This window comes from Channa argus, chromosome 12, assembly GCF_033026475.1.
Source record: "Channa argus isolate prfri chromosome 12, Channa argus male v1.0, whole genome shotgun sequence".
Taxonomy (NCBI): Eukaryota; Metazoa; Chordata; class Actinopteri; order Anabantiformes; family Channidae; genus Channa; species Channa argus.
The window spans coordinates 9,627,669-9,653,612 of NC_090208.1; the positions used below are offsets into that span (position 1 = coordinate 9,627,669).

A 25,944-nucleotide genomic window follows, 5' to 3' on the forward strand; every position below is an offset into this window, starting at 1 on the left:
CCCTCTGGTGGCGAACATCGGTAACAACACTTTCTTAATCAAAGCTCACTTTGTTGTCTGTGTGCAGAAAACTGGAGTGTAGATGTCTCACAATAATACTAGTGTGTCCTTCCTTTATTCACGGTTTGGTAACTCTGCCCCCCACATTCCCCCACTTATACTCACATTTTATTAGAGGGACATTTAGAAACTGTGTGGACTATTTATGAAATGGTTGGTTTGGGTCATTTAAATTTTTATAATGAAACTGTATTATAAAGTGAATTCTTTAATCACTCAGATCATATCAAACCACGTGTGACTGTAAATAATGAGTTTATTCATGTTCAAATGTCCTGATGTGTCTGGTTCACAAAGTGCTGCTCTGATGATCCACAACAGATGATTTTGCTGTGTTGACTTTGTGTATGAACTTTTCTTTATCTTTTCATATCCAAAAACTGTATTTATATTTGTTGTGATGCATTAGTAATAAGAAAGTTATAATTATTGTTGATTGTTGATTATTGTTGTATTGTTGATTGTTGAATTATTATGAATTCCCCAAGTTCTTAAGTTCCCCGTCTAGTTTTTAAATAAACACAGGATTCATATGAATGTGACTGATATAAATATAGAAATGTATTTACATATTTTACACTTTCCTTACATCTGCTGAGGGAAAGACAAATATCTGTAACAGTATAATTATTTACATCAATAACACATAATTGTAATACTGTAACATCTTAATTTAAACTCAAACTCAGAGGAATAATTTAAAACTGAAACTGTGCTTTCATATCTCTGATTCTGTCTCCAGTTTTCAGGAAAGGGGGTCCTCCAGACAGAGTCCTGTTGGTCCTGATGGAAATGATCAGATGTGTCTCTGTCTCATCCTGTTTGTTTGTCTCAGACCATGAAGACAGTGACAGAGGTGAAAAGCTCAGAGGTCAGAGAAAAACAGCTTCATGGACCAAAAGGGTCAAAGGATTCAGGGACAGAGAGAAGTCTGCTCTCTGACAAACTGAACTGTTAAACCACTGAAGAGGGATTTTCAGTCTTATCAGTAGATTAAGTGAAACAACGTCTCAGAGCAAAGCAGAGTGTGACCAGTAGAACTGCTGCTGCTGTCAGTCCCAGTCCAACGTAGAGTCCAATCCATCCCTGACTCTCTGGTTCTGGACTCACAGTTGGTCTCTGAGGTTCAGGATGATCAGCTGCTGCTGTAAAGTACAAATGTTTAATGTTTTACTTTCTCTGATTCACATCGCTGGAGATTAAATATTTTTGTGTTCGTGAAAGATACAAGATAAGTAATTTGAAGATTTTAGTCAATTTGACTCTAAAGCTCTTTAATTATCATGGACAGTTTTAGTGACAGCTTCACTCTGTGGGTTTGTCCATCAGTTGGTCGAGAACTTTTATCCAGACTGAAATATCTCAGAAACTACTGGATGGATCCAGATGAAATTTTTTGCAGATGTTCATGATTCTCTGAGGATGGATCTAAGTGATGTTGCTGACTTTTTCTATAGCTTTAATGAGGTACATTTGTGATTTTGAATCTAATGTCTTGACAAAGGTCAACATTTTCATTTGTCCACTAATTTAGTTTATGAACAAATATCTGCAAAACAAAGTTCATTCAGCTCATGAATGGTTTGTGTTCAGTACAAATTAGCAAGTGAACACCTGAGTTCTACCGTCCAACTCACCACTGACGTTGAGTTGACATTCACCAGAGCTCCGACCATAATCTGTGCTCACCACACACCGATAGAGTCCTGAGTCTTCAGTCCTGAGTCTGGACAGTTGAAGTCTGATTTGTCCTTCTCTGAGGACGTCTTTGTCACAATTAACTCGTCCTGAAAATTGTTGATCCTGAGACTCTGAGACCTCAACACAATCGTAAAGATGAAAGAGGACGGGGGTTTTGTGATCAGTAAACAAGCTACAGTAGATATAAAGAGAGTTGGAGGAAGTGTCAGGTTTGGTGGTGAAGGTCCACTGCAGTGTGATGTTGTGGTTCTCCTCTGCCTGATAGGACGTCTGTGTCACATTCACTACAAATGTCCCTGTTGAGGACACAGAGACACACAGTGAGGAGCAGACTAACTCTTAACTCTGGGAAATAAAGTAAAGATATAAACTAACCAGAGACACATGAGATCAGGTTGATGAGCAGCAGGATCCTGAAGATCATCTTCATCCTGAGAGAGAAGACAGAGGAGGAGAGTCAGAGACACATCAGATCAAAGTTACAGGAAGGGACTCCACAGCTCGAAGTAGAGCGAATCTAAATGTCGTCTTACCTTTAAAAATCAGCATTTCTGCAAAGGCAGCTCGTAACGGAGTTTTCCTCCTCACATCCAGCTGATATAAGATCTGTTTTTGTAATTCTGCTCGTGGTAAAAAGATACAAAAACTGTGTTTAGATCGAGTGACGACAAAGAGCAACACAGTCTCCTATGTTAAACTGGACGGAAACCACTCGCCTTACTATGTCAAAAGGGGTGTGGTTACTCCACTTTTTGCGCGGGACTTGACACACAGTAAGGCGCGCTGAAGAATCCTGTGTGTCAAGTCGCGCGCAGAAGCGAAGTAACCACTCCCCTGCGCCTGCGCAGGCTCCTGTGTTGCAGTGGTTACTGCCCTTGTGCTTATTCTTTGTCAACACTACGATGGTGTAGAGGTTTGGTGCACAGCATTTTGCAGGGTGAGCGTCACTCACAACACTTTGAAGTGAACATCTCTGCACCACTGTCAGAGAGTTAAGACAGCAGTTATCAGTGGGGACAACTTGGTCCTCTGTGTCTGTCCGGATTCTTCAGCCCACTGTGGTAATGCAAGTATTTTTAATGTAAGTGGACTCATGGACTTTACAGTGGATACCAATTATATTTGTTGCCATTAAACAAGTGAATGATTAAACATATTTCTGTTTTGTTGCTGTTTTGTAGTTTTGCACTTTTTCATACTAAACAATCCAAAAACTAAACATGGAAAGTGTAGGACACTGGGTTATAACCCTGCACTGTTATACTCACTGTTATACTCATTGAAAGAGTTTGTTAATCAGCTTTTGAGATGCTACTTGTAAACATGCTGTTAAATTCTGGACTGGACATAGTATCTGTTACTTAAACAGAGAGAAAGATGCTAAAGAAAATATTCAAGACCAAAACAACAACCTCCACTTTCTAGAGCTACCACATCACACTCTTTACTCAAGTTGAAGTAGTACTGTAGTAGTACTCAAGTACTGTAGATGCTCTTCAGTGTACTAAAAGAATGTGATGCTGTTATTGACATTGATCATTTACTTTATAAAATTCATCACTCTTCTTTCCTTTTATTCGTTAGTTTACCCTTTATTTATATAAAAATGTAAATGGAGAAAATATTGTGAACTCATTTCACAATTATGCTTTAAACTTAAATCAACTCACAGTTAACAGAGTTAGTATTCACACAAAAATGCTACTTTCCTCTTTATAATGTGTTTAATAAATAGGCTGCTCCTACATTTAATCTACAGTCACATTTTGCAGCATTGCTGTGCTTAAAGGACACTGACAGCAAATCAACACATTTCTATTTCTAAATACATAAAAATCACAAACCAAAGTCAAACATCTTCTTAAGACTTTTACTAAAATGGTAGAAAAATGTACAATATTACACATGTATTTATTTTTGTTGTCTGTAGCATAGTGTGATGTGGCCCCGAGAGCTCACAACTCCACTAATCAAAGAAACACATGCACATTTAAAAAACACCTTTATCACTTTCACAACATTAGCGACAACACAACGGAAATGTCTCCAAAAGAACCGGAAAATACACCTACAAATCTAAATGTCTGTCCATTTGTAGTGGCCCCTGTGGCTATGACAGTTGTCTACAATGGTTCCAGGGGGGCATTAAAAAGTGACGGACACAACTGGGACACACTTGTTGTACTTTCACTCTCCCTCAGTGAATTGGAAAATGAGCTGGGATTTTATTTTAGTTTTTAGCACATAGTTGTCAGGGTTGACAGCTGCTTTTCGGTCGCTGCCTCCAGAGCGTTTCTCAATTTGGTTGTGTTTTTGTCTTTTGCAGCGCGTTTGTTAATGCTACACCTGTGCTGTCAAATTGATGATGTTTGAAGTTTGGAATAAATTTCACTAATTTGAGATCCAACACTCTTAAAAAAAAATCCTGCAAATACAGAAAACACAATCAATTACACAAAAGCTGAACATTACCATAAAAATGAAAATGTTTCCAAGGGACAAATACAACACAGCCATAATAACATGTTCCTAATGTTTACAGCTTATCCTACCAGTTATATAATGGCTGCCTCCTGCAGGATGTGATGAAGTATTATAGGTAGGACTTCTGCTTTTGTTGTTGCTCACAAGAAGCGGCTCTTTGTTTGGTCCAGATTCGATATAAAACTTTCACTTTAACTCATATGGTTACAGTATTTGACTGTAATGATATGTATGAAACTGAAATTTACACTCGCTGTTATTTTTGTGACAGCAGTTATTTTCTACCTCTTACTATCATCTTTTTCATCGATGCTAATTCTTGACAGAGGGGGGAGAGTTGTTCACACTGGAGGTAAATCACTAGTGGAAACTCTTCACTGGACGTCTTGTTAATAATCCTCAGCTGGCTGCAGGTTAAACATATTTCCTATAGACTGTCAAGCTCGGTGATGTTTGTGATCATCACACAGAAACTATTATTGTTATGTGAATGGAAAGCAAATGTTATAATTGTTCTTTGATTAAACTTTGATAAAAAACTAAAAATAAACCAGATGTTACAGATTCAGTCTGGTTCTGAACAGCGTCTCACACTAACTCCTGCTACTGGATCAGTGTTGAGTTCAGTCTAAAGGACACAAAAAAGATGCTCTCTGGCTTCTTAATGCCCTTTATTGTGTTTTAGTCAAAGAACATCTTTATACAAAACTTACAGGTTGATCACATTCACTCAGTCTCTCGTTCATGTTTATACATATGAAAATATATAGTTGTGTAAATCTTCTTTGTAAATACAGCTAAAGTTAAAATGATTCTCACAGTATGTAACATGTCTAAAAAACAATCTTTTCATGCTCAAACACTTTCTACCACATTTCCTACTCATAATACATTTACAGTACACACTCAAAATGTGTGAGACATTTGAAAGTGCTTTGCAGACATAAAGATTTTATATGGATTTAGTTACAAAAAGCAGTAACAGTAAACAGAAAACGTGAATAAATACTTTCATCACTACTTTACATGAGACATTTAAGTGGAACAAAGTTCTCTGGGTTTCTGCCTTGAAAACTATCGTTTGGCAGCACAACAACATGTGAATCCAAAGTTTAAACTTTACATGTTGAATGTGTTTGTGTTCTCCTCAGGCTGCTCCTGGATTCATTACATTTTACATAACAAACTTAAGCAGATCTTTGTCGAATGTGTTTGACACGTTGTAGAAAATTGATCACACTGGTTGGTGAAACCAGCTGTGATGTAATACAAAGTCATTTTAAATGATGTTTCAATTTTAAAAATGAACTAAAATTTACAGCAGCCTGGAGGACGGACAATACATTTATATCTAAATATTTCAATATTGTAATAAATATGTTAAAGATATTCTATCAAATATGTGCAAATTTCTTAAAAATAATTGCGAAAATTCAGACAATTGTGGGATAATTTTATGTAAGATTTCTTATTTTATGTGATTCTCTAGGTGCTGACGATGCACTTTATGTTGAATATATGAATTTCACATATTGACGACCAAATTATCCCTTTAAGTCAGTGGATATACTATATTCAGAACTTTTGTCATGTTGGTTTAAGAATCACTTCTGGGAAATATGTGTTTCAGATGCTAATGCTGCTTTTTTTGTAGTGAAGAGGAAGTTTAGATGCTGTAGAAAAGAAAAGGATGAATCTGACCTGGACAGAGAAGAGAATAACTCACAGTAACTTTACATTAATGATGTTGCTTCTTTCCACCAATTTGGATCCAGACCTTTGACCATGATCCCAGAGTCGACCTGCTGTCCATGAGTCACATGGTCTTTTCACCATGGAGCAGTATGTTAATGCTGTGACCAGCTCACATGGTCAATTTCTAATTTTCATTGTCAGTCTGGTTCCTGATGTATAACCTCCATGCTGGTGATGATCTGTGTGATTGACATGAGATGAAGAATTAACTTACACAAAACACACAAAAGTATTCATGAAAACAAATAAGCTGACGTACTCTACACACTTTTTCATCGTTGGTCTCTAAGATCCCGAAGATCTCATCTATACTTCAGGTGATGTATCAATCTGTTCTGTTGTAATCAAATCTAATACGTCTTTCTCTAATAAAGTTTTTTCTCCCAGGGATAAAATGATCTGGATCCTCATGCTTGTCGCCCTGACCTCCTCTGTCTTTGGTTAGTAAGACTGCAAACAAGCTACCAAACTCTGATTCAACGTCAGATCTGCTGCTTTTCTCTGATTCACATCACTGGAGATTGAATATTTGTGTTCTTGGGACAAAACAAGTAGTTTAAAGAGGAGGACAATTCAGGTCTCTTTAACCATGATGGACAGTTTTAGTCACAGCTCGGCTCTGTGGGTTTGTCCATCAGTTGGTCCAGAACTTTGATCCAGATTGAAATATCTCAAATACTGAAGAGATCCAGATGCAATTTGGTGAATATATTCATGATTCTCTTAGGTTGAATCCTACTGATGTTGCTAACTTTTCTGTAGCTCCAATGAGGTATATTTGTGATTCTGAATCAAATGTCCTGACAAGGGTCAAAGTTTTAATTTGTCCACTAATTTAGTTTATGAACAATTATATTTTCAAAACTAAATTAAATCAGTTCTGCTACAGTTTGTGTTTAGTACAAATCAGCAAATGAATGAACACACCAGTGACATTAAGACGATATTCACCAACATTTCCAACATCATCTGTTTTCACTTCACACAGGTAAAGTCCTGGGTCCTCAGTCCTGAGTCTTAACAGGTGAAGTCTGACTTGTCCATCTGGGAAGACGTCTTTGTCAAACTGGACTCGTCCTGAAAACTGTTGATCCTGAGACTCTGAGACCTCAACACCATCATGGAGATGAAAAAGGACCAAGTCTTTGTGATCATTGATCAGGTTACAGAAGATGTTAACTGAGTTGGAGGAAGTGTCAGGTTTGGTGGTGAAGGTCCACTCCAGTGTGATGTTGTGGTTCTCCTCTGCCTGATAGGACGTCTGTGTCACCTTCACTACAAATGTCCCTGTTGAGGAGACAGGTCAGTTATTGTAGCTGTATTCTGACTTTTTCTATTTAAATATACCTTAAATAAAAAAACTTTAAGACAAATACAAACGACGAGCATATTTTAAATAATAATAAAAGTCCATGTGTGATTAGTAGTAACTTTTCTTAAAGTGCTGAAATACAGAATATCTCTTTTGTTTGTACTGTTTCTCTAGAATACTGTAAATAATCTATGAACATAACAAATATTAATCTACCATTTAGGGAGTCCAGTTATATCCTCTCTCACTCATGCGGATTACTTCTCTCACTGCATGAGTCCAATAGTAGTAAACATTACAAACAGCCAGTAGAGCTGCTGTAACTACTGCTGCGAGTCCAAGTCCCAGTCCAAGTCCAGCTAAGAGACCAATCCTATCAGAACTCTCTGGTTGTGGACTCACAGTTGGTCTCTGACTTTGGGGAAAATCAACACCTGCTGTAAAGATAAAAATACATCCAGATATTTGTTTGTATGCAGAATTAATCTGGACGACCTGAACTTTAATTTAGTGGTTTTCATGTTGAGCTTATTTTATGTTACACTGATACTTTATCTTTTTAAATCATAATGTTGAGCAGCCAAAGTCCAAAAATTAGACTCTGAACTATAAGCGAGTTAGAACTGATCCATCCTGAATCTACTCACCAGTGACGTTGAGTCGACATCTGTCAGAGCTCCATCCATCATCTGTTTTCACTTCACACAGGTACAGTCCTGAGTCCTCAGTCCTGAGTCTGGACAGTTGAAGTCTGATTCGTCCTTCTCTGAGGACGTCTTTGTCAAACTGGACTCGTCCTGAAAACTGTTGATCCTGAGACTCTGAGACCTCAACACCATCATGGAGATGAAACAGGACTAAGTCTTTGTGATCATTGATCAGGTTACAGAAGATGTTAACTGAGTTGGAGGAAGTGTCAGGTTTGGTGGTGAAGGTCCACTCCAGTGTGATGTTGTGGTTCTCCTCTGCCTGATAGGACGTCTGTGTCACATTCACTACAAATGTTCCTGTTGAGGACACAGAGACACAAAGACAGGAGCAGAATTACTCAGAAAGTCCATCTGGTTTCTGTGTCCTGTGATGATCTCTGTAGTGCAGGGATCCTTCAGATTCTTACAAATTTAAAGGATTAATGTAATTTATTGTGTACGTTGACTTTTCTCTATGTGGACAATTAAATGAAGATATAAACTAACCAGAGACACATGAGATCAGCTTGATGAGAAGCAGGTTCCGAAAGATCATCTTCATCCTGTGAGAGGAGACAGAGGAGGAGAGTCAGAGACACATCAGATCAAAGTTACAGGAGAAGAAATAGTCACTTCATTTAATAAACACAACATTTATTAATTTTCATCATAATGATTACTACACATAACTGAATAATAATAACTGTAACCTACAGCAACTACAATTTACCTGTTAGAGGTTTTAGTTCAGTTTTGCAGGAATCTTTTTCTGTCTCAAGGTGGCGCCGTTTCAACAGGTAAACAGACGTTGGCGCCATTACTGATCATATCAGCAATCGATGGATGTGTCTGTGCGTGCATCTACCAATCCAATGAAAACATGCAGATGAGATTAGTAACAAAGAATATTTACCCGAATGTTCTGTCTATAAGATTCTGATGAATCTACAAAGAAATACTGTAAATCCAGGTTCAGAACAGCATCTGTGTACAACAATATTTACTGGATCACACAAAAGTCTGATGTGTTAAACATGTTTGTAGCCTGTCTGCTTCCTGACATCTGTGCCATATAATAACTGGTGTAAACACTATTTATGACGCTAGTAGATGTGAAGAAACCAACAAAGTTTCGGTTTTGAAAAGCAGATTCGTGCGCTTTGTAAAAACAACAACCAACAACATGGTGAGAAAACTGCAGAACAAATTGTGGAAATTAAAGATTAAAAAGAACCGAATGTTACAATGTTTGAGTTGCTGTAAATCGATTTTCTAATCTGCGTTCATGGTGATTTACGTGTTAACAAGTAGTAAATGTACAACAGTGGATGGACACAGAACACAACACAAACTATGGGCTGTTTAAATACTTACTTCTTTGTAGACAAACGAGGAGAAAGTTTTCATCTGAATTATGTTTTGACCAACTGCTTAACTCCGCAGTGAAACAGAAAGTAAAAACCAGCTGCGCACTTGACGATGTTACAGTGGGTTTATCAGTCAATCAGGTTGACAGGAAGTGATGACATCAACTTTTCGTCTTGTTTAAGTTTGAACAGGAGCCTGACACCGTGATCGCGAACACTTTCCCTCACGTCCAAACGTCTGAACTCACCTAACGCCACTGATCCTAACACAAATCATGCACATTAAACACGTTCAACACACAGAACTAGGTCCTCGGCTTTTACCCATAATTCACTTTATGATGGCCCCCACACGAATCCACTGGCCGGACCGTTACAAAACTTTAAAACTCACATTATCCTCTTTACAAAATACATCACTACAGATCAAAATTGGTATCAAACCGCAGCTTTGTAAATGTAGTAAACGAGGATCTGGCAGACTGACAGATTCTCCTCCGTTCCATCGAGCATCTGAGACCCCAAACGTTACATAATTTACAAACAAAACTTAATTTTATTATATTAAATAAACAATTAAAACCCTCTTCACTCCCATGTGACTTATCATATACTCCCCAAAACCCTGTCTGATAACAAAATATACACGCGTGATGATTTAGAAAAACCACTACACACAAATTCACGCTTTATCTGAAACACACAGCTCTTCAATCCACTCGTGAATACAACCAGTAAAATATAATAAATGTCAGTCACGGAGGGAATTAAATCTACAGATTATCCGTAACGTTTAGGTTAATTAGGTTAATTGGTGAATGTAAAGTTGCCCGTAGGTGTGAATGTGAATGTTTGGTTTCTCAGATAGACTGGTGACCTGCCCTATGACAGCTGGGATAGCGCCCCCCCGCGACTGAAGTAGGAGAATGGATTATTCACTGTAAATAATAAGTTTGTGAAGTGTTTTTCTTATTTCATCTGTAAAAGAGTTAAACGTATTATGATTTCTGCAGAAACCTTGTTTATGAGGCACATGTGGCCGTGTGTGGGCTGCTGAGTTATATCCTGCAGTTTGTCCTTAACTTTGTTTCCCAGTGGATCAGCACAAACAGCCTGTCAGAAGAGGAACATCCCAGAGGGTTTTAACTGAAGCCCCCAGTGAGACAGAGAGGAGAAATGATCTGAGTGGAATAAATACATGTTATTAATATTCACTTTGTTTTACTTGACCCTAACATGAAGATTAGTAAGTGTCTTGTTTCCCTGTTCATTTGAAACATGTTCCACCCTGTGACAGAAACAAGTTCCTGCAAACACTGAAGATAAAATAATAAATGTTCCTCTGCAGTGTAGTTCACATGTTCATGTTGTTTTTGTCACCAGCCAAAAAGTCTTTACTTCAGCTGTAAAACAGTGACAAGGATCAGACTCCCTCACCACTCGTTACATATTACAGGAAACCACCTCCTGAGATCAGGGGACGTGGACACTTTAAGACACCGGTTTGTCCGGACACGACTCATAGTGTAGGTAATCTATGAAGCACCTGTGCAGGTTTGCAATCAGTGATTGTTTAATTGAACCATTGTTCTAAACTTGAAAAGGAAAAAAGAAAAGAAATGATGAGTCTCTGGTGAATCTACTCTGGTGAGTAGATTCAGTAAAACCTTGTAGTTATTATGGTTTTGTTTTGTATTTTTCCACATGAATGACATAGATTTGTTTTTTTTAAAGCAGCCAGAGTTTGGTCTGAACCTGAGACAGAACCTGAACTTAACCACACAGTAAATTGGGGATGGATCGGTCTTTACTGTGTATTTGGACTGTTAACAGCATTTTCTTCTGGCTGTTTGTTGCTTTAGGTTTAGAAAAAAACAAGATGTGAATAAATTTAAACCATGGACACAGAAAATCCTGGTTTCTGCAGATAATAAAGTTGCATTTCAGGAGGTAACCATAGCAACATGACTACAACCTCTTTTTAATCTTCGGTAAGTGACCATTGAGTCACAGTTCACAGCTGATCTACTAAAATAATAAACCTGATAGAGACCTGCACTTTTACAAACGGACTGGGAGGCTTTAATCATCAATCAAGTCATGTGGAGGTGGTGTATGTGTTCATGTGAATAACACATGGTGTAAAAGTCTTACTTTAGAATTTGTTTCTGTGTCCATGCAGCCTTTATGTCTGTCTGCCTTCTGTCTCCCTGTTTCCACACTAAGGTGAGTGTAAACACTCCCTCAGCTAACTTTTCAAATTGTTTAGAAGCTCAAGTCGCTAATTTTATTATGTGCAAGTTCAACCACTGCTCATCAGATGATACAGTGATGTAAGTTGTAATGTCTCCTTTATTTACTTTATGTTGGATGTTGTCTTATATTTTGTCACCCAACTGCACATCTAATGGCCCTTTGGGGACCATGAACTTATTGACCATAAGTGTTTTGAAATGTTACGTTGTCAAACTCTGTCACAGATGTGACAATGGACTGTGTTCACGTTATTGATGCAATGTTAAGAAACAGGTTTATCTCATTTACTATGTGAAGATGGTCTTTTTATGACCTTTACTTTGAGTAAGAATTTATCATATTAAAATAAGACATTTTCTGTCAAATATGCATTAAAGTGCCTAGATATCAAGCTGTAGTGATACAGGAAGTGAGTGTTATATTGATCATAAAGTACAAGAACAATGTTGTGCATGTGTTAGTGGATTCACAGTGATCATTTCTACCAAGACACATTTTTTATTGTCTAATAAAAAAACTCACTTGTAATGTTCAAACTACTATCCAGTTTTCATATAAAGCTTGAACTGACTCACGGAGCTTCACTTTTAAAGTTCTTCTGAATCTAAACTGTGAGCTGTTAACACTGGTTAAAGCTAAACATGACATCAGTCATCAGTCGTCTTTTTATAATGTGTCCGTTTATAACACTGTTATGTGATATACAGCTAAATGTTTCTTGTTGGTTAAACAATTGATTTTTAAACATATTTTAAATGTTTTAAGTAAAAATGTCACTTTCAATTTAATGACTATTGCATAGTTTTTATCTGCTGAACCTCCCCATTCATTAAATTTGTAGATGCTCAAATAAAAATAATAAAGGAAATGTGTCTCAGAAATAGAAATACATCTAGTGAGTGAAGACTCCATTTTAATTTTAAAGGTCTGTGTGAAAAGTCAAAACACTAATGAAAATAAGTGAGATGTCTTAAGGTCCAGTCTGCAGAGACGATCTACTGTTGTACATATGAATATACAACATGTTCACATTGTTGTTCGTGAGAAACATGAGCAGCAGCGCGTTGTGTCTTTGTTTCTCTTTGTATTTTTTCAAAGTTGAATCATCTTTACCCCTTTTCCAAAGTGCAGCTGTAATTTTCAGTTTGGCTTCACTATGAACGTGGAACTAGAAAGTTTTATAACATGCAACACGAGTCAAAGTTGAACCTTGAACAGTGCAGTGATGAGAAATGAGTTTTGACTGTTAACCCACCAGGACACTGTGCAGTAGCTGCAGCATATTACTGATGATAAATCATGTTACTGTGTCCAACATATCAACTTGTCTGATGAAGAGGAACGATTGGTGACTGTGGTTCCTGTTAGAGAAGCAGTGGTTAAATGGGCTGTTATTGGAAAAAATAATAATTAATTCATATATTAATTCATTGTTACTCTGGCATCACATCAGCTAATTCTGATGGTGATAACTGTTGATGAACTATATTCATAAACTCAGAAAGCAGTGGGAGCTTTTGCAAACTGTAGCCACTTTCTCCTGCTCCTCCATGTGGTGAAGACTAGTAATGACAGTAAGACAGACACAAATTTTACTAAACTGAAAGACTCTTTTCTATTATATAGTATGACGTCTGCTGTTTTGTAATTCTACTCCCTCCTGTTGTAACACTACGTTGCTAACTGCATTATATGCACCTTAAGAAGTTTTAGTCATAAAAAGGATCCACAGGTGGATATTGAAGTTTATTGACACACTCTGGAAACTCATCTGAAACCAAAGCTGCCTGTGACTGAACACTTTTCTGATATTAGTGAGGAACTGAATTTACTTTGTGCCATTAAACGACACTAAAGATCAATTTAAATACAACAACACCAGACCTGCACAGGATATTCTGTAGTATTATGTAGTAATTATGTGTCCTTAACCTTAAGCTTTGGGTTCTGCTGGAGAGAGAGGAGAAACGTCTTGTATCTCAAAGCGTTTGCTAAATGACTAAATGGTGTTGATGCTTTTTCCGAACCAGGCTGCTGAATCTCACATTACAAATTTCTTCATAAATTATAAAAAAAAACACATTTGTCAGTAGTTACTCTTAGAATAAAACCAAAATGGTCCTTTACACTAGAATGATGAGTGTAGATTAGATCAGGACGTCTCTCGGCTGCTCTCTTTACTTTCACTTTTAGCTCATTTCACTTCTGGACAAATGATTAGGACAAAGCTCTAGTGTGGACTGTATTTTCCTTTTTGATCTGACTGTTGTGGAGTGAGGCTGATTGAATGAAGTGAAAGGGTTTGCTCCTCATCTGTCCTTCATCAACAGACACATGCTGACAAATGATGGAAACAGCTGATCTGACAGTGTACTGCTGTGTTTAGCTAGTTTTTTAGTCTAATTTTTTTTGGTAGTTAAATTTTTAACTGACTCAACTGGAGCAACACTGTGACTGAAAAACCTTCCTGTTATCATTAGTGATAAAGGTCCTTTTTCATTTCATATGTAACAACCAGGACGATGATCAGGATCAGGTTTTGTAATGACTGAGTTTTTCTCCTGTATGTTTGATGTGATGTGTCTCTGACTCTCCTCCTCTGTCTCCTCTCACAGGATGAAGATGATCTTCAGGATCCTGCTGCTCATCAACCTGATCTCATGTGTCTCTGGTTAGTTTGTGCAGCATTTACTTTATTTTCTTTAAAAATTCAATCTCATTTTATGACTATTTTGTTAAATATATAAATGTATAAAAACCCATTTACAGTAACTGTATTTCTTAATCTGAATCTTCAGTACAACTTTTTCGTGGCAGACCACTGGACAGAGCACTGATGTTATTAATGAATAATAACTCATTTGCATTAATATGCCATATTGATGGCAATTGGGGAGGGCTGCATCATGAAGGGCATCCAGCGTAAAAACTGCCAAATCAACATGCGGACAATGATCCGCTGTGGCGACCCTGAACTCACAGGATAAGCCGAAAGGACAATAAATAAATAAATAAAATAAAGTAAAATAAATAAAAATAAAATAAATTGCGCCGACTCGCTAGTGGGTGCTGAACTCCAGTTTATGAGAGGACACGCAGATGAGTAGCTTAGCAATGACTTGTGGGATATGAAGTCCATACATGAAACAATGAGTGGGGAGACAAGCGGAGTCTGGAGGAGAGGCAGGGGTCTTATGGGGAAGAGTGGAGCATGGTCCTGGCAGTGTAGCTAGATCCTTAGATGCAGCGAGGATGCGGTGGGAGGAGGGTCCACTGGGGAAGATGCAGTGGTCTGGATCCATAACACAGAGGCAGGTCTGGTAGTGAGTGCGTGGAACGTAGCCGTGGTGAATCTCCTGACGTGAAAAGAACTTTGAATTCCTCTTAGTGACACAATATCCAAACCACACAACGTGCACTAGGCTAAGAATGGTCCCTTAGCTCTGGGCTCCATTATTTCCTTGACATTAACTTGGTTTATGACACTGGCACACATGAGAATCATAATGAATATTTACTGGACACTAGTCTGAGCTCCGTTGAAGTAGGCAGATAATGACTAATACTTTATACGGAGCAGACGATCTGGCAGCTTGGTGAAGGAACTGAGGAGGTTTATAAGCAGAGTAGTGAGAGCAGGTGAAACTGATGACCGGTGATTAGTGATGTGGAGTGAAAGTGAAGGGACCAGGAAGTGACTGCAAAATAAAAGCCTGAAGGAGGAAGTGATGTTAGCGATCCTGACAAAATGTTTTCTGTGAAGAAAGTCTGTTTTAGTCTTTGGCATCACTTATTGTCTTTGTGTAATAAAATACAATTGTTTAAATAATAATTCATTTTCTCACCTCAATTTCCAGTTAGTGTGATTCTCTGTTTGTGTCTCTGTGTCCTCAACAGGGACATGTGTAATGAATGTGACACAGACCTTCTATCAGGCAGAGGAGAACCACAACATCACACTGGACTGGACCTTCACCACCAAACCTGACACTTCCTCCAACTCTCTTTATATCTACTGTAGCTTGTTTATAGAGAACAAGCACTTTGTCCTGTTTCATCTCCATGATGGTGTTGAGGTCTCAGAGTCTCAGGATCAACAGTTTTCGGGACGAGTTCAGTTTTACAAAGACGTCCTCAGAGAAGGATGAATTAGACTTCAACTGTCAAGACTCAGGACTGAGGACTCAGGACTGTACCTGTGTGATGTGTAACCAGATGATGGTTGGGGATCTGACAGATGTCGACTCAGTGTCACTGGTGAGTTAATAGAACTCTTGTTTGGTGGATGACGATCAGTTCTTGTCTCAGCTTCTGTCCTAAACGTCTCAGCAATGTAGGAATTGTGCAGAGAGCTTTTCTACATGTAACAACATGAAGCTGTTCATGATAACAGTCATCATCACGTGTAACATCAGTTCATCCAGATTTATATTTTGGATGTCAACATGTTTTCTTATGTCCTTTACAGCAGCTCTTGATCCACCTGAACACCACAGACCAACTGTAAGTCAAAACCCACAGAGTAAAGTAGGACCTGTCCTTCTCATTGGGGTGGGACTTGGACTGGCAGCAGCAGGACTAATAGCTCTGGTGGCTAATTGCTTTTGGACAAGTAAAAGGGACAAGAGAAGGAATTATCAAACTGTCAAATCCTGAGACAGAATCTAACATCTTCCTTCTACATCTGTCTTATTTATCAGACATTTTTCTATGTTAAATTACAGTCATGTAGTATGGATTTGAGTTTTGATGAACTTTTTACAGCTGTAATCATTAATTTCTGTGTAAACAATGTCTCAATTTTCCCAGATATGTCACATTGAATATGAAGTATAAATAAAAAGTAGAGATTAAGTTTAACAGATGTTTTTCAAATTCTCCTCTTGGTAAAATGTCACTTTTGATTTTTTCAGCTGTCAGTGAACAAATCTTTTATAGAAATACAGTTTTATAGAAATACATATATTTTCATGTATAAAACCTCTGACTGTTTTAACTATATAAAATAATTGATCAGTGAATGTGTTTAGTGTCTGAGAACCTCATTATGTCTATTTCTACTTTAATATGAAGATGATTTTAGACTTTGACCAGAACAAAGTGCAGCAGGACACCAGACAACAGCTGTTCTTTGTGTCCTTCAGTCTTTAACTCAACACTGATTCATTGTGTGCAAAGAGACACAGAAGCAGACTGAATGTCCAGCAGCTTGTTTTATTATGATCTTCATAATAAAACAAAACAAGAGATTTTATTTAAAGAAAAGCAGTGAAGTTACATCAAAATGTTTAATTAAAAACAGCTCCGAATGAAACAAACACAAATACATTTGAAAATATAAAACTGAATAAAAATTACTTCTATTAAAACACATTAATGGTAATGAAACAAAAAAAACGGACCATTTTAATTTATTCATCAGATCTAATTCAAACTAAATAAATGTTAATTTGTCAGTTCTCTGTACAAATTCTATAGGAAATGTTTCTGGACTTATTGTCATGGATACAGTGGACAAAATAACAATGGGGGATAATTTATTAGGACTGTTAAATCAGACAAAACTAGTTTCAGGTAGAGTTACAGAATAAAGTGGCAACTAGACTCATAGTAGTGTATACAATTTATATTATTATTAGGTCCTTAATTTATCAAATAAAAAATCAGCAAAGTCAAGTATTTAAAGATGTAAAATATAAACACATTTTTTTTGGGTCTTTCAAGTTTTTTTATTGAAGAAAATCACATCTTATAAGTAGTTATAAAACAAACACAGCTGTTAATGCACCAAAATTACTGCTGCAAAATCAAAGAAGAGAAAAACTATTGTTAATAATAATAATAATAATAATAATAATAATAACATTTAAGAAATGTCTAATATTTGGTTTGGAGATGACCACATTCAGCTATTTCTCCCTCACATTAGTCCATCAAAGTTTAAAAAATGACCAATTTCAATTAGTGTGAAAATTTGTCTTTACAAAAATAATGATTTCTTCTTAAAAGAGTCTCGGTGCTGATCTCCACAGGTCACTGATGGCAATAACAGCTTAGTGAGGTCTGGTTACTGCACACACCGACTCCTGAGGTAGATGTTTGGCTCGGATGTAATTTAAACACAGACACGTCAAGGTGAACTAGATACGTCTGGATATAAACCCAATCAGTTATTCTCATTTATCTCTGTGATTTGTGCAGCAAATAATAAAAGTGCATTAGAGTTTGTTTCTCTAAATGTGCAAAAGCTAAGAAAGTAAAACTGACCTCAGCATTGGACGGTGCTGAGACAGGCTAATCTAAATCTAGTGTAATGTTATAAAGCATGATATTAAAAAATGTAGAAGAAGCTGAGAAAATCATTCCATGAGCTAATTTATCCTTTTGAAATGAAACACGTGAGAAATTCTTTCCTCTGAATCTTGCACTTGCAACATTTTTATGTTGGCTAAAAGTTTTTAAAATGGATTTGTGTTTTTAGCAGGTTTATTTAGTTAGTGACAAACCTTTGTGTCACTACCACTTGATACAGTGTGTAACATTTTTCAAATACAGTATATTTTAGTAGGAATATGATCTAAAACCTTAATGTGATCTAAAGCCTCGTGTGATCCAGACTCAGACATTTTTATTTATAAGAGGTTTTGAGTGGGTCTCACCCTTCTAATCTAACCAATCAATCAATTTTTGCTTGATTAGTAAATTTGCAGCTTCTCTTTTTTTGTAATTGTTGTAGGTACGACACTGTTGGGAATTGAGCTGTAGCGTAAAACTGAAGCTCAATCCAAGCAGGGTGTCAAACACTGACACTATGTAAAAGATCCTGATGTTTGTCTTATACAGATCCACAAGGTTTAATGTGAGTGTGTGGGTTTGACCATCTCTCATTAGTTAGAAGGACAAATATCTCAGCACTGCTGCCAGAGTCTGTGAGTCTGTGTCAGTGGAGGCGTCGATAGCACCTCTGTAACTTCTGAAAAATGTTTCATACTGTAGCTTTAAGGGAAAAGATAAATTGGGTTATTTTGAAATATTGATTGAAGATGTGTGTGTCATTGTGTGAGTCTCCAAATTAAATGAAGTGAAATGTAAAAATGGACGTAGCTATTTAGCTTATATCTGCTCACTCTCCTCCTTCAGACAGTGAACTGCTGATTGTGTAAACATGTAACACTGACAGCCGCCTCATTACAGACAGAGGTAAAAACAGTAATACTCTGTAATGGACTACTGGGTTACATTAAGGTAATTTGGTTTGATATGAGGTAGGAAGCCAACACAGATTCTATAAAACCTAGAAATGTTAACTCATTATTTTTCTCTAATCTCAATCTAAATAACCAAAACAGTAATATTAATAACAATAAAAAGAATTTACATGAGTTTATAAAACCTGAAGTAACGGACTGAAAGTGCAATTGTTACCACTGTAAACAAAGCCAAACCTACGTAGAGACCGAACCTTTCTCGACCCACTGGGTTTGATGTCTCCATTGCAGGTTGATCTTTGGCAGCTGAAAAGAGATTTAAAGAAATAAAAAGTCACAGTCTGCAGTTTGTGATAACAGAAAATTGACTTTGTCAATAAATAATAAGTGTGGTTTTATATTTAACTTGTCTCGTTCTTTGTTTAATCCTCAACGTCCTGGATGCTGTCTGTCAAATAAACAAAGTAGTCAGTGATGTCTTACCTGTCACGTTGAGGTCACATGTTTTGTAGCTTCTGTATCTGTCAAACATGACGACACACTGATATGTTCCTGTGTCGTTGAGCCTCAGATCAGTAAAGACACATTCAATCCGTCCTTTCATGAAGAGCTCTGGGTCACACAGCACTCGTCCTCTGTAGAGCTCATGTGGATACAGCTCAGTCTCGGTCTCACTGTCATAATTGTAAATCCTCGTCATGTGTTTCACATCCATTATGTCTACGATGAGTGAGTCAGTGGACCTGACAGCACTGACAGGGAAGATCCACGTTAGTGTGATGTTACTGTGCTGCTCGGCCTGGTAGACGTCCTGAGAGACACTGAGGGGGAACGGAGTCTGACCTGCAGGAGATAAACAGTAACACACACACACACACACACACACACACAGGAAGAAAAACATGAGGTGGTGACATCTGGTTTAAAAACGTGTACAGAAGCTCTTCAAACTATGAAATCTGTACTTTTCAGAAGTGCTGCAGTGTTGTTTGCAGTACTTTTGTGCATAATGCTACAGTAAAAACTTTTGTCCAACATCCACTGATTTAGTTTAGACTCACTTAACTTTATATATTACAAATGAAATAAAAATGCAAGGCATCTTTCATTACTTTTGTGGAAAAGTTGCAGCTTTTAGAAACAGGAAGAACTAAAGGTAAAGTGAGCAGCTACTCACCCGCTGCAGGACAGAAGATCACAGTTATCATCAGTGAGAGACCAGCTGCACAGATTGACATTGTCCACTGTCCTGATATAAAGTCTGCAGCCACAGACCATCATAAAGCATAGATTTACAGTATTATTCACAGCAGCAGCGTTTTTTTACTCGATCTACTCACATGGCTTTGCCTTCTGTGCTGCAGCACAGGAGAAAATGGCGGCTGCAGATTTTTCTGTGATTGTAGTTTCACTTTCATTGTGACGCAGTCTGTGTAGCGAGTGAGTTTGTAAAGTTGTTCTCACTACAGAGATTCAGGCCAACATGTTTTCATATAGAGAAAATAATGTAGGTAAAACATCACAAACTAATACAAAATATAAAACATTGTAGCAGTAAAAAAAATTTCACGCCTAAATAACAAGTTAGAGTGAAGTTATTTTGTGCTTTGTCAGTTGAAAAAGTAAATAATTAATTGAGAAAAGCATTATCAGATGGACAGAAGGATCAGGAAGATCCATGTAGATCATTTAATCATTTCAAAAAAGACTGTTGTGTATATTTTAATTTGAAAAAAAAAAGATTATAATAAATGTACTTAATCCTCAGTTTGGATCAGATCTTTGGTTGTACTTTGTAATTGTTATTGATTAGTTGAACATAAATTTAAAGGTCACAGAAGAATATTTGTAGTTAATGTGACACAGACGTCCTATCAGGCAGAAGAGAACCACAACATCACACTGGAGTGGACCTTCACCACCAACCCTGACATGTCCATCACCTCAGTCAACACACTCTGTAGCCTCATAAGGATACAGAGTGTGTTGTCTGTCATCTCCATGATGGTGTTGAGGTCTCAGAGTCTCAGGATCAACAGTTTTTAGGACGAGTCCAGTTTGACAAAGATGTCCTCAAAGAAGGACGAATCAGACTTCCACTGTCCAGACTCAGGACTGAGGACTGAGGACTGTACCTGTGTGATGTGTAAAGCGCTTTGGATAAAAGCGCTATATAAGCCGCCATTTGCCATTTACCAAGTGAAAACAGATGATGGTTGTAGCTTTGACAGATGTCGACTCAACGTCACTGGTGAGTAAATTCATGATGGATCCGTTCTAACTAGTTTATAGTTCAGAGTAGAATTTTTGGACTTTGGCTGCTCGACGTTATGATTTACAAATATGGTGAGTGAGAGAGGACATTAACTCATGGAGCCCAGAAATCCTGCAGTTATTCTATGGAATATTTAGAACTTGTGTGCATTCATGGACCTTCACCACCAAACCTGTCTATTATATCTATTAGTTCAGTTAACATCTTGTGACTTGATCAGTGACAGCGACGTCCCCAGAAAAGGATGTATCACACTTTAACTGTTACTATCATGAACAGTCTGGTTCTTTTCAGCTGCTCTTTGGTGGGAATGAATGGATCCTGCTCATGTCTTTGCAGGTTAAGTGAATCAGCTGATCAGAAGCCGGTGAAGTACCACAGAGTGTGTGGTGTTTAGGTTGGTTACCTCCAAAGTATTAGTGATCACAATGATCCCCTCATAATATGCTCTGGACTATAGTAACACTAGTTAAACAATGAAACCAATTCCTCACTAACAGTGAACAACTTGATAAATGAACGGCCTTAACTAGAGCACGTCATTGTTGCTCAAGTACTTTAAACATCCATTACCTGTTTCATTCATCCTTCCTTTACTCACGGTTTGGTAACTCTGCCCCCCACATTCCCCCACTTATACTCACATGGAATCCAACAATCTTTTCTCAGCAGCAGCAGCAGCAGCAGTGGTTGTAGCAGCTGTTCTGTCACTGATCTTTAACAGAAAATACACTTTGATCCACCCGATGTGTCTGGTTCACAAAGTGCTGCTCTGATGATCCACAACAGATGATTTTGCTGTGTTGACTTTGTGTATGAACTTTTCTTCATCTTTCCATATATAAAAACTGTATTTATATTTGTTGTGATGCATTAGTAATAAAAAAGTTATAATTATTGTTGACTAATTCCCCAAGTTCTTCAGTTCCCCGTCCAGTTTTTAAATAAACACAGGATTCATATGAATGTGACTGATATAAATATAGAAATGTATTTACATATTGTACACTTTCCTTATATCTGCTGAGGGAAAGACAAATATCTGTAACAGTACAATTATTTACATCAATAAATACATAATTATAACACTGTAACAACTTAATTTAAACGCAAACTCAGAGGAATAATTTAAAAGTGAAACTGTTTCATATCTCTGATTCTGTCTCCAGGTTTAAGGACTCAGATCTTGAACTGATGCTCTGATAGAAAGGGGGTCCTCCAGACAGAGTCCTGTTGGTCCTGATGGATCTGATCAGATGTTGGTCTCCTCTCTGTCTGATCCTGTTTGTTTGTCTCAGACCATGAAGACAGTGACAGAGGTAAAAGGCTCAGAGATCAGAGAAAAACAGCTTCATGGACCAACAGGGTCAAAGGATTCAGGGACAGAGAGAAGTCTGCTCTCTGACAAACTGAACTGTTAAAGCACTGAAGAGGGATTTTCAGTCTAATCAGTAGATTTAGTGAAACAACGACTCAGAGCAAAGCAGAGTGTGACCAGTAGAACTGCTGCTGCTGTCAGTCCCAGTCCAACGTAGAGTCCAATCCATCCCTGACTCTCTGGTTCTGGACTCACAGTTGGTCTCTGAGGTTCAGGATGATCAGCTGCTGCAGTAAAATACAAATGTTTGACTTTTCTCAGACTTTGAGTATAAATTCATCTTTTCTTTCTATAAACAGAACATTTATGTTTTATAGAGTGAGTTCAATCTTTGAACTGCTGCTGAAACAATAATAATCTGAAACTTTACATTTGCAGATTAAGACAAAGTACAAACAAGAACATTTTTCTGGTTCCAGCTTCTCAAATGTGAAGATCTGCTGCTTTTCTCTGATTCACATCACTGGAGATTTAATAATTGTGTTGTCCTCTAAAAAGGACAATTCAGGTCTCTTTAACCATGATGGACAGTTTTAGTCACAGCTGTACTCTGTGGGTTTCTCCATCAGTTGGTCCAGAACTTTGGTCCCAACTAAATGCTGGATAGATCCAGATATGTTTTTTTGCAGATGTATATGGTGACTTTTTGATTTTCAATTAAAAGTTTATATTTGTCCATTATTGGGTTCATTAACAATTATCTGCAAAACAAAGTTCACTCAGCTCAGGTTTAATTTTTCTTTAGTACAAATTAGACTGTGAACTACTGACTTACACTGAATCTACTCACCGGTGACATTGAGTCGACATTCACCAACATTTCCACCATAATCTGTTTTCACTTTACACAGGTACAGTCCTGAGTCCTCAGTCCTGAGTCTGGACAGTTGAAGTCTGATTCGTCCTTCTCTGAGGACGTCTTTGTCAAACTGGACTCGTCCTAAAAATTGTTGATCCTGAGACTCTGAGACCTCAACACCCCTTTGTAGATCATACAGGGTTTTACGACCAGTGATCAGTCCACAGTAGATAAAAAGTGTGTTGGAGGAACTGTCAGGTTTGGTGGTGAAGGTCCACTGCAGTGTGATGTTGTGGTTCTTCTCTGCCTGATAGAAGGTCTGTGTCACATTCACTACAAATGTCCCTGTTGAGGAGACAGAGACACAAAGACTCTTTCAAGCAGACTCTGAACTTTAATATGAACAGAGAAGTTCAAGACAATATAGAACAAAAAGGTAATGAATGTTCCAACAAAAGCAATAATTAAATATAGATCCTGACTGATTTAATGTCAGGAATTATAACCTGAAACTAAAGTCTTATAACCTGTTGATGTTAAACTGTATTTTGAAGATATAAACTGACCAGAGTCACATGAGATCAGGTTGATGAGCAGAACGATCCTGAAGATCATCTTCCTCCTGTGAGTGGAGACAGAAACACATCACATTAACGTTACAGGAGGAGAAAAACCTACAGCCCGACTTTATTCAGTAACTACAACATCAGATCTGATAATAATCCTGGTTATTAGACACAACTTAACAAAGGACTGATCATAAAACACTGCAGAATAAACACTCAGACTATATAAAAGCTCACAGATTGTCTCTGAACATGTGCAACGTTTAAATAATTTAGTTTGTAGATTTTGTTGTCTGATATAAGGTGGCGCCAACAACAAACAACAAACAAAAAAAAAGCCCAAAATCGATTTAAGTTTATTGCAGATGTAATGTTAGTAATATTGTGTATACAGATGCTTATAACAAACTGAAATGTGTCCAAACTATATTAGAGGTCATTCAGACACAGCAAAGTCATTACTAAAGTGGTTCACCACACAAGGTGCTGCTGGGGCGGCTGTAGCTCAGTTGGTAAGGCAGCCGTCCATAGATCAGTGGTTCGATCCCTGCTTCAAGCTACATGTCGAAGTCTCCTTGGGTAAGACACTGAACCCTAAGTTGCTCCCAGTGGGACAGGTGAGCACCTTGCATGAAAGCCACTGCCATCGGTGTGTGAATGGGTGAATGGGAATCAACATTGTAAAGCGCTTTGGATAAAATCGCTATATAAAGCGACTATTTACAAGGTAATTTATACTCAATGTCTCTCTCTCGTTGGCTTCACCACAACAAAACATTGTTCACAACACCACAAAGTTGTACATCTCTCTCTCTCCCTCATACATATATATACATATATATATGTATATATATATATATATGTGTATATATACACATATATATGTATACGATACAGACATACATACACTAGGATCTATAGAAGCCTAACATCTGCAGCCATAAATCTCAGCCTTATCTAAATAAGGATAAGGTAATAGATAATGGACGTGACGTCACTATGACTCCACCTCCAGGTTACTAAAGTTCACACATGACGGTTCTCTGTCGTCACCTAAAGATCTGGTTGGACGTTTTGACGCTGCAGATGTTGAACTGGGGAGCTGGGGAATACCGACAAAGTTGTGTGTTTGTTTTTCACTCGCTGTGCTCCCGCCCATAATAACCAAAATCTGCTTTGATGCTTCTATTCATTCATCGCATCAATAAACTGATATTTTGTATTATTGGACATTTAAAAAACGGCATTTCCTAATTGAGGCGATTAATGAAGTGTGGAGGAGATTCGAAGTTACATATTCAAGTTTCAAGTTATATCTTTTCAATTCGTATAGATTTTCACGATCGCATGTTCTACTTTAAATATAATATAAATTAATACAAAAACAATGTCTTACCTTTAAAGTGTTTTCCCCGCGGGCAGCCTGATAGTAAAGAGGCTTAAGATGTGTTGGTCACAAACCAGTGTGCAGGAATTCAAGTCTTCCTGAGGAAAGAAAATCTCCTTTTGAGTTGCTGTAGAGCGGTAAGAAGAGATTTTTGAAAAAGACTTTAGATCAAGTGATGACAAGGAGCAACAAAGGTAAAACACACACAGACTCAAAGTGTCTTATGTTTTTTCTTTAAACAGGAAACATCCGATCATGTTCTGTCCTTGATTGGTCGAGCCCCCGTTTTCACAGAAATAAGTGTGTGGTGTCACAAGTTTGAGCGGGTGGAGCTTAACATTACATCATTGTGTTTTATTCCCCATAACACACGGAGCAGAGTTCACAAAGCCCACAAATCCCACAGAGACCAACAGGAGACCACATGTGGGGTCTGGGTCGAGGATCTATGATGGTTAGTAAGACTTAAAAACACATAGGCTGTAAGTTTATCTGTCAAACCACGGGGCTCCGACGAGGGAAAATCCAGCTACCGGAAGTTTTTTACCAGCAAACGCGATTTGATTATTTCTAGTGTTACTGGAGCTTCAGCGCCCTGATGGTTTGTGTCCGGTTTCACTGAAGAACTGCTACAGTTCCAGTGGTTGATCGTAGTGACGGCAGTTGTTGAAAACAGGAAGACAACATTAGCCTCGTCAATTCCTCTG

General features: G+C 37.7%; 3 protein-coding genes across 9 annotated transcripts; all 3 read right to left on the reverse strand.

Annotated features, from left to right (window-relative positions):
• LOC137137488 (programmed cell death 1 ligand 1-like) lies at positions 1–25,474 on the reverse strand. Of its 5 annotated transcripts, none has more exons than XM_067523797.1 (4): positions 2,295–2,499; positions 2,137–2,192; positions 1,698–2,057; positions 1–1,202 (listed from the first exon to the last, which is right to left on the reverse strand). In XM_067523797.1, the coding sequence occupies exons 2-4, from the start codon at positions 2,189–2,191 to the stop codon at positions 1,054–1,056; spliced, it is 564 nt and encodes a 187-aa protein (XP_067379898.1). In that variant the 5' UTR covers position 2,192; positions 2,295–2,499; the 3' UTR covers positions 1–1,053. The 5 variants fall into 5 exon arrangements, with proteins under 5 accessions (XP_067379898.1, XP_067379900.1, XP_067379896.1 ...); XM_067523799.1 differs by lacking the exons at positions 1,698–2,057; positions 2,137–2,192; positions 2,295–2,499 and adding exons at positions 23,276–23,629; positions 23,851–23,906; positions 25,247–25,472 and having other exon boundaries at positions 2–1,205; XM_067523795.1 differs by having other exon boundaries at positions 8–1,205; positions 2,295–2,494.
• Positions 3,465–9,614, reverse strand: LOC137137485 (CD276 antigen-like). 3 transcript variants are annotated; one of them, XM_067523786.1, is made up of 6 exons: positions 9,376–9,614; positions 8,732–8,862; positions 8,509–8,564; positions 7,960–8,319; positions 6,956–7,287; positions 3,465–6,179 (listed from the first exon to the last, which is right to left on the reverse strand). In XM_067523786.1, exons 3-6 carry the CDS (start codon positions 8,561–8,563, stop codon positions 6,138–6,140), a joined length of 789 nt encoding a protein of 262 aa, XP_067379887.1. In that variant the 5' UTR covers position 8,564; positions 8,732–8,862; positions 9,376–9,614; the 3' UTR covers positions 3,465–6,137. The 3 variants fall into 3 exon arrangements, with proteins under 3 accessions (XP_067379887.1, XP_067379886.1, XP_067379885.1); XM_067523785.1 differs by having other exon boundaries at positions 3,466–6,179; positions 6,952–7,287; positions 9,376–9,608; XM_067523784.1 differs by having other exon boundaries at positions 3,466–6,179; positions 6,928–7,287; positions 9,376–9,598.
• Positions 18,110–20,239, reverse strand: LOC137137490 (programmed cell death 1 ligand 1-like). The gene is made up of 3 exons (XM_067523800.1): positions 20,010–20,239; positions 19,316–19,675; positions 18,110–19,138 (listed from the first exon to the last, which is right to left on the reverse strand). The coding sequence occupies exons 1-3, from the start codon at positions 20,068–20,070 to the stop codon at positions 18,999–19,001; spliced, it is 561 nt and encodes a 186-aa protein (XP_067379901.1). The 5' UTR covers positions 20,071–20,239; the 3' UTR covers positions 18,110–18,998.
• Positions 25,475–25,944: the final 470 nt, after the last annotated feature.

Excerpts from the sequence above, each read along its gene's own strand:
- LOC137137485 (XM_067523784.1), bottom strand. The coding sequence starts at position 8,563 with ATGAAGATGATCTTTCGGAACCTGCTTCTCATCAAGCTGATCTCATGT. Across the intron at positions 7,288-7,959 it reads ATGTCGACTCAACGTCACTG|GGACATTTGTAGTGAAGGTG; the intron begins GTGAGTAGATTC and ends TCTCCTCAACAG. Across the intron at positions 6,180-6,927 it reads ATATCGTCTTAATGTCACTG|ATCATCACCAGCATGGAGGT; the intron begins GTGTGTTCATTC and ends TCAATCACACAG.
- LOC137137488 (XM_067523795.1), bottom strand. The coding sequence starts at position 2,191 with ATGAAGATGATCTTCAGGATCCTGCTGCTCATCAACCTGATCTCATGT. Across the intron at positions 2,058-2,136 it reads CCTGATCTCATGTGTCTCTG|GGACATTTGTAGTGAATGTG; the intron begins GTTAGTTTATAT and ends TGTCCTCAACAG. Across the intron at positions 1,206-1,697 it reads ATGTCAACTCAACGTCAGTG|CAGCAGCTGATCATCCTGAA; the intron begins GTGAGTTGGACG and ends TGTACTTTACAG.
- LOC137137490 (XM_067523800.1), bottom strand. The coding sequence starts at position 20,070 with ATGTCAATCTGTGCAGCTGGTCTCTCACTGATGATAACTGTGATCTTC. Across the intron at positions 19,676-20,009 it reads GATCTTCTGTCCTGCAGCGG|GTCAGACTCCGTTCCCCCTC; the intron begins GTGAGTAGCTGC and ends TATCTCCTGCAG. Across the intron at positions 19,139-19,315 it reads ATGTGACCTCAACGTGACAG|CTGCCAAAGATCAACCTGCA; the intron begins GTAAGACATCAC and ends ATCTCTTTTCAG.